Below are 18684 nucleotides of genomic sequence, written 5' to 3'. Positions count from 1 at the left end.
AATACTTCACAAATTGATGTGGAAAACAGCACGTATAACTTACTAGGCTTCCTGACATATCTATTAACGTGGTATTGAACAATTTCAATACATAGGAATCTTTGTGAAAAGGCCGTTAGTGTAGTGAATGATTGATTTATTGACATGCCTTGGGGACATTGAGTATTGATTTGCTTTTTATTTATCATCAACGTAGTTATTAATTCTCCAATTACAGATGATATAATACATTCAAATAATATCAATACAAACAGCACTTACTACTAATAATAATTATGACTAAGCAATATATAATATATACATATTTACAAACCACATAAGGAAGGAAAAAATCATGAAAACAGAAAAGTGTTTATACATTTGAAATGACCAAAGGAAGTATAACTTTCAGCTACCAAATGCACAGAACAAGATACAAGGAACAATCTGTCTATGAAACGTCCATAAGATGTTTGCGAATTTCATGAGCTGACGAGTGAAATACATCCACCATCCCGCTAATTTTGTTCAGGGATTTTAGGGCTTGCATAAACCAAGAGTTCCTGTGTGATTCTGTTCTGCACCTGGGTAAGTGAAAGGTGCCGACAGCCTGTCAGGTGTTGTGGGAAGGAACATGAATTGGTAATAACTGGAGTAAGTTGGGACGGTCAAGGAAATTATCGATACATTTGTGTATGAAATGTGCGTTGACATACCTGCGCCTAGTTCTAAGAGACTCGATACACATGTTTGTACAAAACAAATCATAATCTATCAATGACAACTTGATACCCAAACACTTTTTACTGATCCCTTTTGAGAATCTGATCTGTACTCGCTCTAAGGTATTAACTAGTCTGGCCCAGCGGTGTTGGGGGCAATGTGTCCGCCTGTCACTCTACGGCACCAGGTTTGATTCCCGGCTGGGTTAGGGGTTTTTTGATTGTAAATGATGAATATCCCTGGTCTGGGGACTGGGTATTTGTGTCGTACTTAACGTTTCTTTCCTCACATTCAACACTCTTCACTTCCGCAATTCCAATTACATGCAGGTTCATATCATATGGTGCAAGTAGGGGCAAAAGATCTCTATAGGTCGATGCCCCAAACAAATAGCATTAAAAAAAAAAGACATTAATAAAGTATTCCTATGAGGGGATCCACACTTCAGAGCAGTATTCTAGACTAGATCGTATAAGTGAGAAATACAAGGTTTTGAATGGGACAACAGATTTCTTGAATTCTTCGATTTATAGACTTGGTCATTGTTGGCAGAGTCAGGGATGTTGTGTATTAAATGGATTTGCAAAAATGTGTACGGGAATTAAAAGGAGCATGTGATCTCCTAAATTGTGATTCCGTCGAGATTACTGTATTGTCCGACGAGGTAATATGGATCCCTAAGGAGTGTTGTTGTTTAGATGCCTATGTGTGCTTAGTATCCACCCCTATCATTTGCCATCTGGAAGGAACCATTTGTTTTATCCTCTGCATATAATTAAGGAAGTCAATAATGTCATTAGTGAAGAAAAATGGAGTCTGTGAAGTTAGCCTGATAAATTAATGGTTGAATTTTGAGTAGGACTAGGTACAGGTTCAAAGCCAATTAAGTTGCTGTCAGCGTGTGTGAAGGTTGATGAATGGTTAATGAGTGAATTATTGTATTCCATGTCCATTTGTGAGAACTGACATTATGTTTGCAGGTTGTGTATGCATCATAAATCATATGGATTCTTTAATTTGTTGTATATAAATATTTGACGAGGTAATTGAAATCCACGAGGTATTTAAGTGATAATGTAATTCTTATTTGTTTGTGTGTTGATTTTAGCCATTTCATGATTCACTCAGAGTTGATTTAAGTTTAGATAGATGGTAATTTTCTCCTAATTGTTTACACAAACGTTGGCTAGGATCTCGCTGCAGTGCCTGCGGAAATGAGATTGGCTACTCGTTTTTCATAAAGGAATAAAATACAAGAACATTCATATATAAGAACAATCACTCAAGGACAATTCAATGTCAGAAGATGCACTTATTTCATTGTTATGTTTTGATTTCATTTTGGTCTTGTCTCTTTTATGATTTTAGTAAACTAGTATTAACATTTAACCAATTGTTGCCCATTATTTAGTAGATAGCTTCACCTGATGTCATTGCCTCTCTGTTGAAATGTACTGTATGTTCCCTGAAACCACGTGGGCTTGATAGGCATTATCTAGGGGGAGTGTGGAACACACACACCTGGTAGGGGGAGTGTGGACCACACACACCTGGGACTGCGAGTTGGCCAGTGCGACACCAGATTTTGGTAACATATGGGGACAGTATGAAATTTTTAATGAAGAAACTGATACAGTAAATCTGATAGCTGTTTCTTTTTATTACAATTTATGTAGATTTTAGTTTTATTCTCTTTTCCCCAATAGTAGGTGTTAATTCATAATTGTTGATATGCTGATCAATTCTCCTTTTAAAGTGTTTGTATGTGTGCTTTTTTTCTTACAGAACCTCTACTTAAACTTTGGTGAAATTGGACAGACAATTAAGGAATTAATGGAAGAATTTCAGAAGAAAGCTAAAAACCACCAGAAAGTTGAGAGTATTTCTGATATGAAGAATTTTGTGGAAACCTATCCTCAGTTTAAGGTCTGAAGTAGTTGCTTTTCTTTGTTTTTTCCCTAGTGGTTTAACATTACAAATTAGTATTTATGCAAGTTGTATGTTTTGTAAAAAAATAAGGCATTCATTTGAATACCATTCTATGGAACATTACCTTGATGAACTAGTGAATTCAGGCATGCATCAATGGTCATGGTCGGGTAGAATACACCCTTACCTATGGAATATTGTTGTAGATAATTAATATTTTTAAAGTTTTCAATGCAAGGACAGTAGTGTTGGCTACTGAATGCATGATTCGAAGCAGTGTATCGATTCATTCAAGTGTCCGAGTGAATCGATTCACAGGAAAGGCGAGCTCACGGCACACGATTCAGCTTAATCCCAGCGGACAGTGCTGAGTGGCGCACTCACTGGACGTTGACGGGGAGCCGAGCTTCCGCTGCAGCGAGACAGTGTATCATGGCACATCGAAAGAATCGTGAACGAGCGCGGCTCAGTGAGACACATGATACACACGGCTCCTTATCGGCTCACTGGACACGCGGAGAGCCGAGCTTCCGCTGCAGCGAGGCATACAGTGAATCATGGCACATCGAAAGAATCGTGAACGAACGCGGCTCAGTGAGACACATGATACACACGGCTCCTTGTCGACTCACTGGACACGCGGAGAGCCGAGCTTCTGCTGCAGCGAGACATACAGTGAGCCATGCTAGACTGAAAGAATCGTATGCTATAATGGACTCTCGAGCTCAGCTCATTTGAAAATAATACCCATTTGCATTCACTGTCCTCTTCTTACAGGGAGGTATAAATAATAGATGGATTTATTTGCAGTGTTAAAAAGGTAGTCACAACATAATTCTGAAGTAGCTAGTAAGTAGGTAGGCTATTAGGTTATACTATTTATTAGTTTAATGAATCTTAGTATTATAACTTAGTTGACATTTGACAATTAAACTCGACTCTAGCCTGCCCTATGACTATGAGTCATGCTCATGAGTCATGACCACTCAAAAGTACCTGTTTTATATTGGGAAGAACGGCTCAGTATTTTCTCAGTTCATATGTCACATCGGTGCACAAGACTTCAATTATATGTGGACAGACGCAATAACAGTATGTTGAATCAGAAAACCAGCGGGCTACTGTACATCTCGGGTAGCCTATACAAAATATGACGATTTAAAAAATCCTCAGCTGATAGAAAAATACTTTTAAAAAAAAGACTGAGCGAGTTGTCGTGTGGTTAATATCGCGTGGCTATGCGCTTGCATTCGGGGGATGGTGGGTTCGAATCCCAACGTCGGCAGCCGTTAAGATGGTTTTTCCGTAGTTTCACCATTTTCACACCAGGAAATGCTGGGTCTGTACCTTAATTCAGGCCATGGCTGCTACCTTCCTAACCTTTCCCACCCTGCGTCGCCGGAAACCTTCGATGTATTAGAGTAACTAGCATTTTTTCTAAGAAAGGAGTTCATAGTATGAAGACCAGATGGCAGCTGCGAGCACTGAATGCTGTTGCTGCTGTCTTACCAGCACATACTACACAGATGCAGTAGGAGCGGTGACCAATGAGCCGTGAATCGGATCACTGTATCGATTCAGTAACGTGAACGGAATCAAATGAATCGATTCAGTAAAATGAATCGAATGTCCCATCACTAAAGGACAGCACAAAATAGAGGTGACTAAATTTGAAATCATGCAAGATTGGTTGCTAAATAGTAAATATGACAGATCTTAGCAAGAACCATCATTGTTGCGAACTTGAATGGTTTGTTACAAAAATGACCATACATTACCAAACCAAACTGTACCTCAATTTAAGTACCAATAACAGAGAATCACTTACAAGAGCACATTATTTTAAAAACTTGATGTGTAGTAGAGTCTTCTATATTGCTGTGCACAATAAGTGGTGATATTCCTAATTAAGGCAGTTTTCAGGCTCACTTGATACTTAAAGGGGGCAAAAAAATACACACATATCACGAAGTTTTGCATCACCTCAGACCAAAGTTTTCCTGACTCTTAAAAAAAATAACAAAAGAGATACATGCAGAGGTACCAGATCAGTGTATTTTTTTTTTTTTTCAATTTGCTTTATGTTGCATCGACACAGATAGGTCTTATGGCGACGATGGGACAGGGAAGGATGTGGCCGTGGCCTTAACCAAGGAACAGCCCCAGTATATGCCTGGTGTGAAAATGGGAAACCATGGAAAACCATCTTCGGGGCTGCCGACAGTGGGGTTCGAACCCGCTATCTCCCGGATGCAAGCTCACAGCTGCGCGCCACTAACTGCACGACCAACTCACTTAGTGTGTTATTTATTGCCCAACAAAGCATCAAATGAGAGCCTCTACAACAACACAGCTTTGCTTTCTCAATCTGAGTTACTGAATACAGCATACACCAATATTTTTAATACTGGGTACCATGACCCCGTGCATTGATCATCATCATCATCATCATCATCATCATCATCATCAATGTCCCACTCCAGTCGCCCGGGTGTGGTTAACAAGCCTCCTCCACTCCTTTCTGTCCTTCCACTTTTCCTGCTCCATTACTTCTGCCACATCCAATCCACTTTTCTAATGTCCTTCCATATCTGATCTATCCACCTTCTTCTCGGTCTTCCAACTGGTCTCTTTCCCTTAACTTCTCTTTCCAATTCCCTTCTTGCTACCCATTCCTTTCCCATTCTTTTTACATGTCCGAATCATCTCAGTCTTGCTCTCTGTATGTTCTGTATTAACGGTTCTATATTTAGTTCTTATCTGATTTTAATATTTTAAATTCTATCTCTTCTTGTCTTTTTAACCGATGTTCTTAAACATTTCATTTCTACTGCTTGGATCTTACTATCTTGTCTCTTATTAGTTACCAGCATTTCTAGTCCGTACGTTACAACTGGTATGAAATACTGTTTATATAGTGTTAATTTCGTTTTCTTGGGTACTTTGTCATCCCATAAAAGCTCTCTGACTTGATGATAAAATGTTGTACCTTTACTTAGTCTGTTATTAATTTCAGGATTGATTTCATTACTTCCATTAATAATGCTACCCAGATATGTAAACTGTTCTACATTCTCTAAGCGTTCTCCGTCTATGTTCACTTGGCTTCTCTTTTTCTCTTTTCCACAGTGCATGACTACAGTTATCTTTTTACTAATTACCATTCCAAACTCCTTCAGATTTTTATTCCAAATGTCCAGTCTCCTTTGTAATTCCTTTTCTCCCTTTCCCCAAATCACCACCACATCTGCAAATATCAAAGCATTCACTTCATCACTACTGATACTCTGTTTTACACCTTTCATGATTTCATCCATCAATATGATAAACAGTAATAGCGACAGTGCACTTCCTTACTTGAGACCTTTTTTTTGTATAAAATGTTTCAGAGTCACCACTCCCCGTATGTACACTGCTTGTACTCTCATGATTGATGCATGCCTGAATTCATCTTGGCATACTGTCCACTAGTTCATCAAGGTAATGTTGGTCCAAATTGACCCACTTCGCAGTGCTTATTCATTGTCGATCTCACAGAGTGGTTTTTGGGTTGTGACATCCGTAAACAGCCTTCTTTACTTTGTCCCAGGTACAGTGGTCACTTGGGTCGAGCGATATCGTGATCACGAAGGAAGTCATTAACGAGAACCGCACGATGGATGCGCGCATTATCTCTATCAAGACAAATTATCCTTCCAAATGCTGGTGATACGGTGTCACTATGGGACGGAGGATGTCCCTCCGTCACACAGCTACGACATTGCCCTGCATGACTAGGAGTGGAGTACAGTAGTCCCACATAATGTTACCCAAAAACATCAGGGAACCATCACCTTGCCGCACATGCTTAATAGTGTGTCTGAAACTAAAGTCCGACCAGATTGATTCCAAACACTTTGCCGACAGTCACCAGGAACAAGACACTCATCGGTGAATAGGACTTAATGCTGATTCTATAGAGACAGTTTGGCATAATATTGGTGACATCTGTACCGCGCTCCACGATGTCTAGGTTTGAGAGCTGGGCCTTGCCATGGGCATCGAGAGTGAAGTTGTGGCTTGTGCAACTGTTTCTCACAGTTTGAGTTGAAACGTGGTGATCTGTTGCTACCTGAAGATCATTATTCAGCAGGGTGGCATTGTGTTCAGAATCCTTCAATCTGAAATTCGAAGATAATGGTCATTCATCACCTAGGACCAAAGTTTTCCTGACTCTTTAAGAAAATAACAAAGGAGATACATGCAGAGGTACCAGATCAGTGTTATTTATTTTTTTCAGTTTGCTTCAGTCCTCAGATGACCTGTGCAAGGCAAATCATCAACAGTTCCCATTTCTGTTTATTGCTTTCATGTTTGAATCACATCACTTCAATTACAGCTCACACTTAATACAATTAACAAATTTCATTATATTGGTCATATGGATACAACTTAAGAACAATAATTTAGTTTACTAGTCCACCTTATCAATACACCTCACTTTACAAGTGAAGATACATTTATTCTTGAATTATTTTGCATAACTTGGTACATGTTTCGTCTTCTTTTGATGACCTTTTGTAGACTGTGGAGACAGCCCAAGTAGGGGACTGCCTGTAGGGGTGAAGTACAGTGGGGACTTCGAGGGCCCCGGGAGCACTACAGTAGATGTGAAGGCCCTTCTGAAACTCTGAAAAGCAGTGGCAAAAGCAGATCTGGTTAAGACGCAGCAGGTCGTTGTGTATGTTAGGTACCAAAATGTATTTAAAAAAAAAAAAAAAAAAAATTCATAGTAAATGTAAATCTTACAGCAGTTGTTTAGTATTACTTGAAGTGATTCCACATACTGTATATGAGTTAATTATGTTTGTAAGTACAGAAGATATTATGAGGAGAATTTCATAAATAATATAAATTTCTTAAGAATAAGCTATGTGTTTAATAGAAACATTGTCAAATCAAAAATCAAAATCTCTTTATTTGCAAATGAGGTGTCTACCTCGGTGGCAAATGGTACACTAAAATACATTATTGTCAAGCACTAAATTTTAAATTAACAGGAGACGAAGTAAATTTTCCTAGAATACAATATTATACAATTTACGCTAATAATTTTTTCTGTTAAACACACACATCATCCTTAATAAATTTATATTGTTTACAAAATTCTACTTATATCATCTTACAAACATAGTCAACTCATATACAGTACGGTATGTGAAATTACTTCTAATAATACTATACAACTGATATAAGATTAAAATTAACATTGAATTTATTTACATATTTATATTTTACCCATTTTGGAACCTAAGTAGCATAACGACCTGCTGCGTCTTAACCAGAGCCCCTTTTGCCACCACCTTTCAGAGTTCCTGAAGGGCCTTCACAGCTACCGTAGCGGTCCCAGGGCCCTCAAAGTCCCCACTGTACTTCACCCCTACAGGCAGTCCCCTACTTGGGCTGTCCAAACTCCTTAGACCAGGGGATGGAATTAATTTAATCACACACATTTATTATTTACAATATCCTGCACTGGTCGAATGCCCTCTAAGATTTAATTTATTATCTCTGTTGTTGTTTATTCTCTGCTTGAATATTTGTACAGATTTTGGAAAAGGATCAAACACTACCCCTGGTAAACTGTTCCACTCCTTCACGCCCTTCCCAATGAAAGAAAATTTACCCCAATCGTTTCTGCTAAAATTCCTTCTAATTTTGTACTTGTGGTCAGTTCTACCAATATAATTATTTTCCAACCGAAGCCTCTCACAGATATCTCCCCATGCTTCTTCTCCTGTATAGGCTCTATATAATCCTATAAGTCTAGTTTTCTCCCTTCTCTTACTTAAAGTTTCCCACCCAAGTTCCTTTAACATTTCTGATACACTACTCTTTCTCCTGAAATCCCCTGTTACAAACCTTGCTGCTTTCCTCTGCACACCATCTAGTTCTTTTATTAGGTATTCTTGGTGAGGATCCCAAACACTGTTTGCATATTCCAATAATGGACGAACCATAGTTAAGTAACTTTTTTCTTTTAATTCTTTGTTGCATCCTTTAAGTAGCCTCATTATGACATGTAACGATCTGTATGCTTTCCCAACAATGTCATCAACATGACCCTTCCAGTGCAAATTACTTTCAAATCTCACACCTAACTATTTGCACTTGCCATCTTTTGGGATAACTACCTCATCCAAAGTATATTCAAATTCAGTTTTAAAGCTCCTGTTTGTAAATGTTGTAACAGTTGATTTGCCTCCATTAATCTTCATATTATTTTCTTCAACCCATTGTTGGATACTGTCAAGGTCCCTTTGTAATTCTGAACAATCCTCAATGTTATTTATTTCCCTATAAACAATTATGTCATCTGCATACAATCTTATTTTCGATGTTATATTGTTCCCTAAGTCATTTGCGTATATTAAGAAAAGTAACGGACCGATTATACTACCCTGTGCAATTCCCTTCCAGACTTTCTCTTCCTGTGATATATTATTTCCTACTTTGCCTTTCTGAACCCTTGAATTTAGAAATGTTCTTATCCAACGTATAACCCTTACGTCCAATCCTATTCCCTCCAATTTCTTTAATAATATTCCATGTTCCACTCTATCAAAGGCTTTGGAAAGATCTATGGCTATGCAATCTAACTGGCCTCCTGAATCTAACTGATCTGATATGTCCTGCTGAAATCCCACCAGTTGTGCCTCGCAAGAAAATTTCTTTCTAAATCCATACTGGCTCCTCATGAACCAATTTTTATCATCACATATCCCTCTGATGTACTTTGCTATTAAACTCTCCAGTATTTTACAAACTATACTGGTCAGGCTGATTGGTCTGTAGTTCTCTGGTTTCCTTTTATCACCCTTTCCTTTATAAATTGGTATTATTATAGATTCCTTCCATTCCTTTGGTATCACACTATTATTTATGACATAGTCAAAGAGAAATTTTAAATAAGGCACTATATACCACCCCATTGTCTTTAATACCTCCCCAGTAATTTGATCACTTCCTGCTGCTTTTCCTTGCTGAAGCAGTTGGCTTTCTCTGAAAATATCTTCATTTGTGAATGAGAACTTGTTTCCCTCTGTGTCTCTCCCTCTCTATCTTCTGTTACGGTTTCCAAGTCCTGACAATCTTCTTCTGAATCTCTGAATTCCCTACTAAAGAGGTTTGCTTTCTCAGTATCTGTTAAATAGTGTTCACCCCCTTCTCCCACCATTGTAGGAATTTGGATTCCTTTTCCTTTTTGATTCCTAATATATGAATACAGCTTTTTCCATTTCCCTTTGTGGTCATTACCCTCTTGAAGAATGCCATTCATATAATTCTCTTTTGCTTCCTTTTTCACTCTATTCAGTTCCCTCATTAGCTGTTTTCTAGTTTCTCTATTCTCCCTACCTTCTTTGATTTTCCTGTTTACTATTCTACATTTTATTTTTAATTTTCTTATTTCCCTTGTGTAATAAACAGGGTCTGAGGTCATTTTACCCTTCTTAACAGGTACAAATCTCTTCTCTCCTTCCCAAATGATTCCTTTAAATTTAGCCCAAAGTGTATCCACATTATTCCCTTCACTTATCCAACAACTGAATTGTGATTTAAGGTAAGTCCCAAATTCATCAACTTTAGTTTTTCTGTATAATTTCTTGTCTTTTGTGACCCTCTTATTAAGCATTTTTGGTACGAGTCCTACATCCAATATTACAGCCTTATGGTCACCTATTCCTTCAATTACCTCAGTTTTATTAGCAATTTCCCATGGTTTAACCAAGAATACATCTAGCAAGTTATTGAGACGAGTTGGTTCTTGTACTACTTGTGTAAATCCTCCCTCCCAAATTAACTTATTTGCCAGTTTCTGTTAATGGGCTTCACTTGCAGCTCCATTCCATTCAACTTCAGGCAAGTTTAGATCTCCCCCAATTATTACCGTATCATTATTGTTTTTATGAGTATAATCTATTATTTTCTCAAATATTTCCATGTCTCTTTCCTCTCTTCCAGGCCTATTTGTTCCTATAATTCCCACCTCCTTCATATTATCACAAACTAATTTTATCCCTAATATTTCATCCCTTTCATCTGTAAACCATTCATGCGAACAATAAGTTTCCTTCACCAGAATAAATACCCCTCCTCCCTTTTTATCTCCTCGGTCTCTACGATAGACTGTATACCCTTCTGGAAATACTTCTGTATTACCCACTTCTTCTCTCAACCACGATTCCACTCCTATCACCACATCCGTCTCATAGGTTTCCATCAATGTACCGAATTTTAATTGTTTATTTACTACACTCTGACAGTTTACCAAGAGCAATCTCAGACCTCCTTCCTCCCTAAAACTTGACTGTTGCAGTTGGGTAACATTTGACTCATGAGTTGAGAACTTCCCTGGAACCCAGATCCTTGTATATAGATCTTGATTTAAGGGTCTGGGTTTTCTGGCAAGTTTCCCTGTATGTGCCAGTTTAGTGGTATGGGTTTTCTTAAGTACAGATTAGTTTGCAAATCTATGTTGATAATTGTAGCAATTTGTCTACAGAGAGTTGCTTTTCCATTACCATTTAGATGTAACCCATGTCTAGTGAACATTTGCCTGCTAAGACCTAAAGTATCTACTACATAGACATTTCTAAAACTCTTACATAATCTCTTGATTTTTTATATTTACATCATGTACAGCTTTGTTCACACATGAGTCCTCTAAAAGGTCATACCTGGGTGGCACATTTACTACAATTACTTTTGAGTCAGGTAATTTGGAAATCTTACCTCTGAGAGTCGTAATTAGTTCCTCACCTTCATTTTCAGCAATGTCATTTGTACCACTCACAATCACCACATAATTGTCCTTCTCTAACACAGGATCACAACTTGAAAGGACGTCTTCAGTTTTGGCACCTGGTTTTATTAGTCCTAAAACCTCAGTCTCTGGATTCTGCAGCTCATCCTTGATGCCTTCTGCCATACCCCGCCCTTGACTGTCTGCGTAGAGATGAATCTTTGGCGATCTTGACTTTCGGTTGGTTTTCTTCTTCTGTAGCTTACCTCCACTGGATTTAAAATTATTTGGAAAACTTGGTGTGTCTTCTTCTGGAACTTGCTGCAATAACTGAAATCTATTTTGGCACTGCAAAGAGTTTTTTCCCGGTTTTAAGTTGTACGTAGTTTCTCCCATATGTTTAACATTAGGCCTAAAATGGCCACGCGTCACTTCCGTCCACGCCGATCTTTCTTCTCCAATGTCTTCTTTATCTTCCAGTTTCTTTATTCTGTCCTTTAAGCTTTCATTTTCATGTTTCAGAGCGCATAAGTCCTCTTGTAGCACTCCTAAAATCTTAATTATAGTTTCGTAAGTCTCTCTTTCTTGTTGTTCTGCCTCACTATCAGTTTGTTTACACTCGGGACACAGCCACTCACTTTCTTCAATATCAGTCCTATTTACAATATTTGCACAACGAAAATGGTACCATTCATCACACCTACGACACAAAATCCCATTTTTAACTACTCTTCTGCATTTGCCACATTTTTCACTGCATCTTACACCATTATCTACTACGGATATCACAGACTCACACACAGTAGTCGCCATCTTGGATTAGCTACTTGAACTGTTAATTAATTGTTAATGTAAATTGTATAATATTGTATTTAGGCATAGGAATGTGGCGACCTCATCGCCCAGTGGGAAAGCACTGCAATCAGCTACCCGAGTATTAGCGGGAAAACCATAACATTTTCGGGGTGTGGAGGAAATGCCTACTCCCAGTCCTGAACAACTAGGTTGAAATAAGGCAGAAAGCCTTCTTCACAATTTCATAAAATCATCCTTCATTTCTCATCTTCACCTTTCTAAATAACATTTAGAATTGTAACTCGAGGATTTATCCTCATCTCAAGGTGACACCTTAGACCAGGGCCTCTCATAGTGCATACGCCCTTGCACTGCACAGCGCAAGGTGCAGGAGATGACTTTACTAAGTTGGCCAGAGTGCAAACCCCCACTCCTTTTTCCCTACACCTGTCTCACTCGTTCGGCCTGTCTCCACTTTCCTCACCTTCCCTGCTGTTTCTCCCCTCACTGCAAAATATTCACATGTGGTGAGCGGAGACACTCAGTTGTATGGGACAAGGTTACCGGTGTTATACAAAAAACCTCTTCTTTCACTTTGGTTTGAGGATCCCATTTCTGAAAGGCACTGGAACACGGTACTAAACAACTTTACAGGTGGGGTACGGTATGTTGGATATTTGTCAGCATATACTGTAGATTATGTTTGGTTTGAGTAGTGTTCTTCTCTAGCTCTTCTTTTCCTTTTTCTTTGCAGTTATACCAGTAATGTCTGGAACAAGGGATCGTCTGACATCATTTCTGAGAGCGTTCTTTAAATTACAATCAGAAATACTAGCACGCAATCTAGTTTTTGTACAAGTCAAAACAGAAAAAACTTTCACAATATGCATGTGGAACCAAACATAGAAGTAATCTTAGCTGCTTCTCGATGTAGCTTAGGAAAATCTTTCTTTGACAAATTCTGATAGAATTCGGGCAAAGTCTTTGTATTGAAAAATAGATCTTTTTGACGATCATCGTTTTGCAAATTTGTTAATTCAAATTGCAAATCAGGAGAGACACTTTCAACTGCTATCGAAAAGGGCTTTACAAACACATCAAGTATTGGCTGCAGGTCAGTAATATCCTGTAACGAGAAACACACTTTTTAAAAATAAAAATGTTTTTAATATATAAAATTACTTTGGAGTACCAAAAGGGACATATTTTCATAAAGAGGCATTGTGGACGAATGTTTTCTAATTTCATGTTATGTTTGTACACTTAAAATAATCTACTTTAATCTACTTGTTTTACAGTATTGATATACCGATACTTTACCTGGAATTGGTCGCTAAACTCGTTTCAAGCGATTGCAGCACCTCGACATACTTTTCAAAGCGTGCTCCTTCCTGCACAGATGCTGACAAACAAAACCATAGTAATGTTTTGAGTAAACCACTTTGTAAACCTGGAGTATTTATTAAAGATTATAATATGTATATATATCGCTTACCTAGCTCAGGGAAGTGTTCCGTATTTTTTTCCAAAAAGTTGTGTTTGATGAGTTGAAGTTTCTGTTGGAAAGCCTTTATCTTGCTGACCATGTTGTTGATTAGATGATTTTCTTTTTGGAGATTCAGATTAGATAATTTAGAAGAGCCATAATATCTGCTAAATACCCTAAGTCAGCTGCCCATTCAGGGTCATGCAAAAGTGGCTGTGGAGATCAGTTTTCTACCAAAACCTCAGCAATGGCGTGGCGTGTTCGAAAAAATCATAAAATCACCTTTCCCTCGCTTAACCGCCATACCTCTGCATGGTAAGAGATATTAGGATACTCTTCCTCAAGTGAAACCAAAAATTCTTTGAATTGGTGATGAGTGAGCCCGTGAGAACAAATATATTTCACGATATGCACCACTACTTTCATCACATCTTGAAGACCGATAACTTTTGCAAAAATAGTCTCTTGGTGAGCAAAACAAAGAATGGATGGCAAATTTGGCATAGTAAGTTTTTCCGTAGTAAGCCTGTAAACCGTTTTACTTTACCGCGCATTGCTGGCGCCCTGTCTGTTGTCATGGAAAATAGCTTTTCCCAAATGAGTCCTATTCCTTCAGCTTCCGTTTCGACCATGTCTAAAATATCCGCACCTGTAGTAGGGCTAACTGGAATGTGTAGCTAATATCCGTTGACTCATCAAGTGCAGTGGAATACGCTAAGAAGTCTTCAGTTTTGGTTGCCAGTTGTTCATGCAAATTCCCTGCAATGTCGCTGATTCGCAGAGTTATTGTCATATTGGGCAGTGGTATTCTGCTGTATGCTGGAGCTAATGTAGAATTCATTGACTCTACTACGTCAACAATATACTCTTTATTAGTGGCCCTTCCATAAATGGCTTCCTAGCTCTTGCTGGCTGTAAAGCTACTTTATAACTAGCTCTAAAGGCAGCGTCACTACACCCTTCAACTTCTTTGCTCTAAATTAGATATATTAAAAAAAGGTGAATTAGAAATACACATACATGTTTGAGAGGTATGTAAGCATAATTTTTAAAAATTTGCAGGACCCGTAACCAAAATAAAAATGCTACAGTACTGTAACAAACCTCGTTTGTGGATATAGAATGCTCTTCTTCAAGATGTTTCAGCTTCCTTAATTCTTTCTCTGTGGCATCTCCTATGATTACAAACCATCACTCGCATTTTTTATCTGTATTGAAAACAGCGATCTCACTTAGTTTACAAAAGGAGTACATTTATTTTTCCACCTATTCAATACAATCAGTACCACGTTATGTGGTTAATTAGACATAGAAAATCTAAATACAGTATTATAAGGACATGGGCATTATTCTTATTGGGCATCATCAGCCATATTTAATCTTAAAACAAACATTGTTTAGAAGACAATGACATTTATTATTATTATTATTATTATTATTATTATTATTATTATTATTATTATTATTATTATTATTATTATACGTGAATGGTCCCTTTTGGAACACACGAAGCTTTATTTATGATTTCGTTTGCGGAGGATCCAGGACGCTTTCATCTGTTGACTAAAGATCCTTTTCCATTCTTCCGTCCACTTGGTACCTGCTCTTTTTGGTACTTCATTCTCTGAAGTAACTTCCCACTTGTCAATTTTCTTTCTATATATATTTCGATTCAAAATGTCTTCAGGTTGAATTTGTGCGTTCTTCATGTCCACTTTTGTTTGTTGTATCCAAGGGAAATTCTTCAGTTTATCAAATCTTTCAAGAACTTGGTGGGTTAGTCTATTTTCTGGAAGCCTCTTAACATGTCCATAAAATTTCAGCTTTCTTTTCCTGAGGTCTGCCGCAATATTAGATAATTTTTCTGTGGATTTCCGGGTTTGGAGGCAGTACCCTTCTCCCGTGTGTCTTGGTCCTAAAATTTTCCTCATGATTTTTCGCTCTTCTTTTAGGATATTTTCCAGCTCGCCCTTTCTATGAAGCGTTAGAGTTTCCCCTGCATATAAAGCCTCAGGTTTGATTACAGTATTGTAATGTTTAATCTTAACGTGCAGAGACATACATTTTTTGTTGTAGATTTCTCTTGTTCTCCCATAAGCTCTTCTGAGTTTTTGGACACGGTTGTTTTGGGCTATTTTCTCTTGTCCGGTTGGTTCGAGAATTTCGCCCAGGTATTTGAAGTGAGGGACTCTGCTGATTTTTCCGTATTTTGTATTGAGACTATGGATGTCTAGTTTTGCACAGAAAAATTCAGTTTTCTGGAAGGAGATATGAAGTCCGACCTTTCTGGCACATTCTTGGAGAATTTCAACTTGCTTTATTGCTGTGACTTCATTGCTGGACAAAAGGGCCAAGTCATCCGCGAAGGCTAAGCATGGAATTTCAAGCTTGTTTTTTCGTGTCCTGATGTTTACTGGGTTCCAGCTATGTTGTGGTTTCAGTTCTTTTTCCCATTCCCTCATCACCTTATCTAGGACGAGGTTGAAGAGGAGGGGTGACAGTCCATCTCCTTGCCGGACACCAGTTTTTATCAGGAATTCGTCTGAGATTTCTCCCATGAATTTCACTCTTGACTTCGTGTCAGTGAGGGTCTGTTTGGTCAAGTTTAGCGTTTTGGAGTCTAGTCCCTGTTCTTTCAGGATGTTGAACAGAGATTGACGATCAATTGAATCATAAGCCTTCTTGAAATCTACGAAGGTACAGATGATTGGAAGGTTTCTGAGGACCCTGAATTTTAGAGCGGTTTTGAGGTTGAAGATCTGTTCAGTGCATGATCTGTGAGGGCGGAACCCAGCTTGATATTCACCAATCTTATGCTCTAGTTGTTCTTGTATTCTTTTCAACAGGCATGCAGAGAAAATTTTGTAGCCAACTTCAAGGAGGGAGATTCCCCTATAGTTGTTCACATCAGTTTTGTCTCCTTTTTTGTGAAGTGGGTGTAATTAAGGCACATTTCCAGTCTTCTGGGAGTTTTTCGTTTTTCCAAATTTTCTGTATGATTTCTGTAAGTTCTCTGAGTGAATTTGGACCAAGATTCTTAAGGAATTCTGCAACAATCCCATCTCTTCCCGAGGTTCTGTTGTTCTTTAGTCGTTTAATGTGGCTCTGAATTTCTTCCTGGTTTGGTGGAGGTGATTCTGGGTGAGTGAAACTGGATGCTTCTTCAAGAAATCTTTCAGTGGGCTCGGGGCAGTTAAGAAGTTCTGAGAAGTACCGTGCAAGTACTTGGCAGTTTTCTTTATTAGTAAGCGCCAATTTTCCGTCGTGTTTCCTGAAACATAAGTTCTGTGGAATGTATCCTTGGATTTTTTCTGTGAATGTTCTGTAGAAATCCCTTGTGTTGTGGTTTCTGAAGTTTTCTTCAATTGACTCCAGTTGTACAATATTATAGGGAATGATCCACCTTTCAATACTCCGTAGTAAAAAGTAGTTACAACCTGTTTAATGGGACCGATTTCAACACATTTAGAGTGTCATCATCAGCCAATTAGCGAAGATCTTAACAATAACTAACATATTAAACATAGGCAAAATATTAACATTGTATCACATCGTGGCAACTCAGTTAATGTTCAAAACACAATAATCACAGTCAAGAGAGTAAACAGAACATCACTATCTTGCGCCGAAAACAAATATATTTGAAGTTCGGCGCAAGATAGTGATGTTCTGTTTACTCTCTTGACTGTGATTATTGTGTTTTGAACATTAACTGAGTTGCCACGATGTGATACAATGTTAATATTTTGCCTATGTTTAATATGTTAGTTATTGTTAAGATCTTCGCTAATTGGCTGATGATGACACTCTAAATGTGTTGAAACCGGTCCCATTAAACAGGTTGTAACTACTTTTTACTACGGAGTATTGAAAGGTGGATCATTCCCTATAATATTGTACATCTTATTTTCTCTATTCAATACGGAACAATCATGAAGTTTTTAACTTTAAATTGACTCCAGTTGTTCTTTCAGGTGCTTTCTTTTCTCTTGCCTGATGGTTTTGGATACTTGTTTTCTGGTCTCATAAAATTCTCGTTGAGTTTTCTGGGATTTTCTACTGTTGTATTTCTGAAACGCAGATTTTCTTATCTCCAGGGCTCAGTTCCATGTTGAGTTCCACCAGGGGTGTTTTGTATTCCTTTTTAAGGGTACCATTTCTCGTGCCTTCTCTATGATTTTGGTGTGGAATTCTTCCCATGTTTTCGCTGGCTGATTTTCCCATGCTTCTTTTAGATCCGTAACAGGAATCCGTTTTATGTCAAATTTCTGTTGTTGGATTTTCTTGGGGTGGTATTTTCTTGGAGTAAATTTTACTTTAACTCTTGTGAGATAGTGATCAGAGTCGATGTTTGCTCCTCTTCTCACTTGTACATCATGTACCTCTTTCTGTAGCTGATACGAGATAGCTACATGATCACTCTGAAATTCACCAATGGATTCAGTGGGGGACCTCCAGGTTTTTTGTTTCTTGGGATGCTTCCTGAGGGATGTGGACATGATTTTAAGGTTGCACTGTTGACATAGTTCAGTGAGTCTTGACCGTTTTTGTTGGTAAATTTGTGCGCCGGGTAGAGTCCGACAGTTTTCCTGTGTTCCTTTTCTTGGCCGATTTGTGCATTGAAATTGCCTAAGAGGATTCTAACGTCATCCTTTGGAATTTTTGACATTGCTTTTTCAAGTTTGTTCCAAAATTTGTCCACGTTTGGGGATTCTTCTTGTTGTCTATATTTGTAGGGATGTGTGCATTTATTAATGTATATTTTTTATTGGCACACTGAATCCTCATGGTCATTAGGCGATTGCTGATGGAATTAACTTCCTGGATCGAGTTCAATATACTTTTATGAACAATGAAGCTTATACCAAATACAGGGGTCCTATTTAGAATCTTTTGGTCTGTTTTACTTTTGAATATATGGTAATTTCCATAATCCGTGGTGGCATCATCAGTAAATCGAGTTTCCTGCAGGGCAAGGATAAGAATTTTT

General features: G+C 38.1%; 1 protein-coding gene across 2 annotated transcripts in view; it reads left to right on the top strand.

Moving 5' to 3' along the window:
- Vps45 (vacuolar protein sorting 45) overlaps positions 1–18684 on the top strand; it is a 189296-nt gene that overhangs the window by 104402 nt on the left and 66210 nt on the right. For both annotated transcript variants that reach the window (XM_067137958.2, XM_067137957.2), the window contains exon 7: positions 2488–2628. In XM_067137958.2, the coding sequence (XP_066994059.1) occupies positions 2488–2628 (141 nt within the window). The remainder of the gene's footprint in view (positions 1–2487; positions 2629–18684) is intronic.

The sequence above is a fragment of the Anabrus simplex genome, chromosome 1, assembly GCF_040414725.1.
Source record: "Anabrus simplex isolate iqAnaSimp1 chromosome 1, ASM4041472v1, whole genome shotgun sequence".
NCBI lineage: Eukaryota > Metazoa > Arthropoda > Insecta > Orthoptera > Tettigoniidae > Anabrus > Anabrus simplex.
The sequence above is the reverse complement of the archived record's forward strand: the minus strand, read 5'-3'. Positions and strand labels throughout refer to the sequence as shown.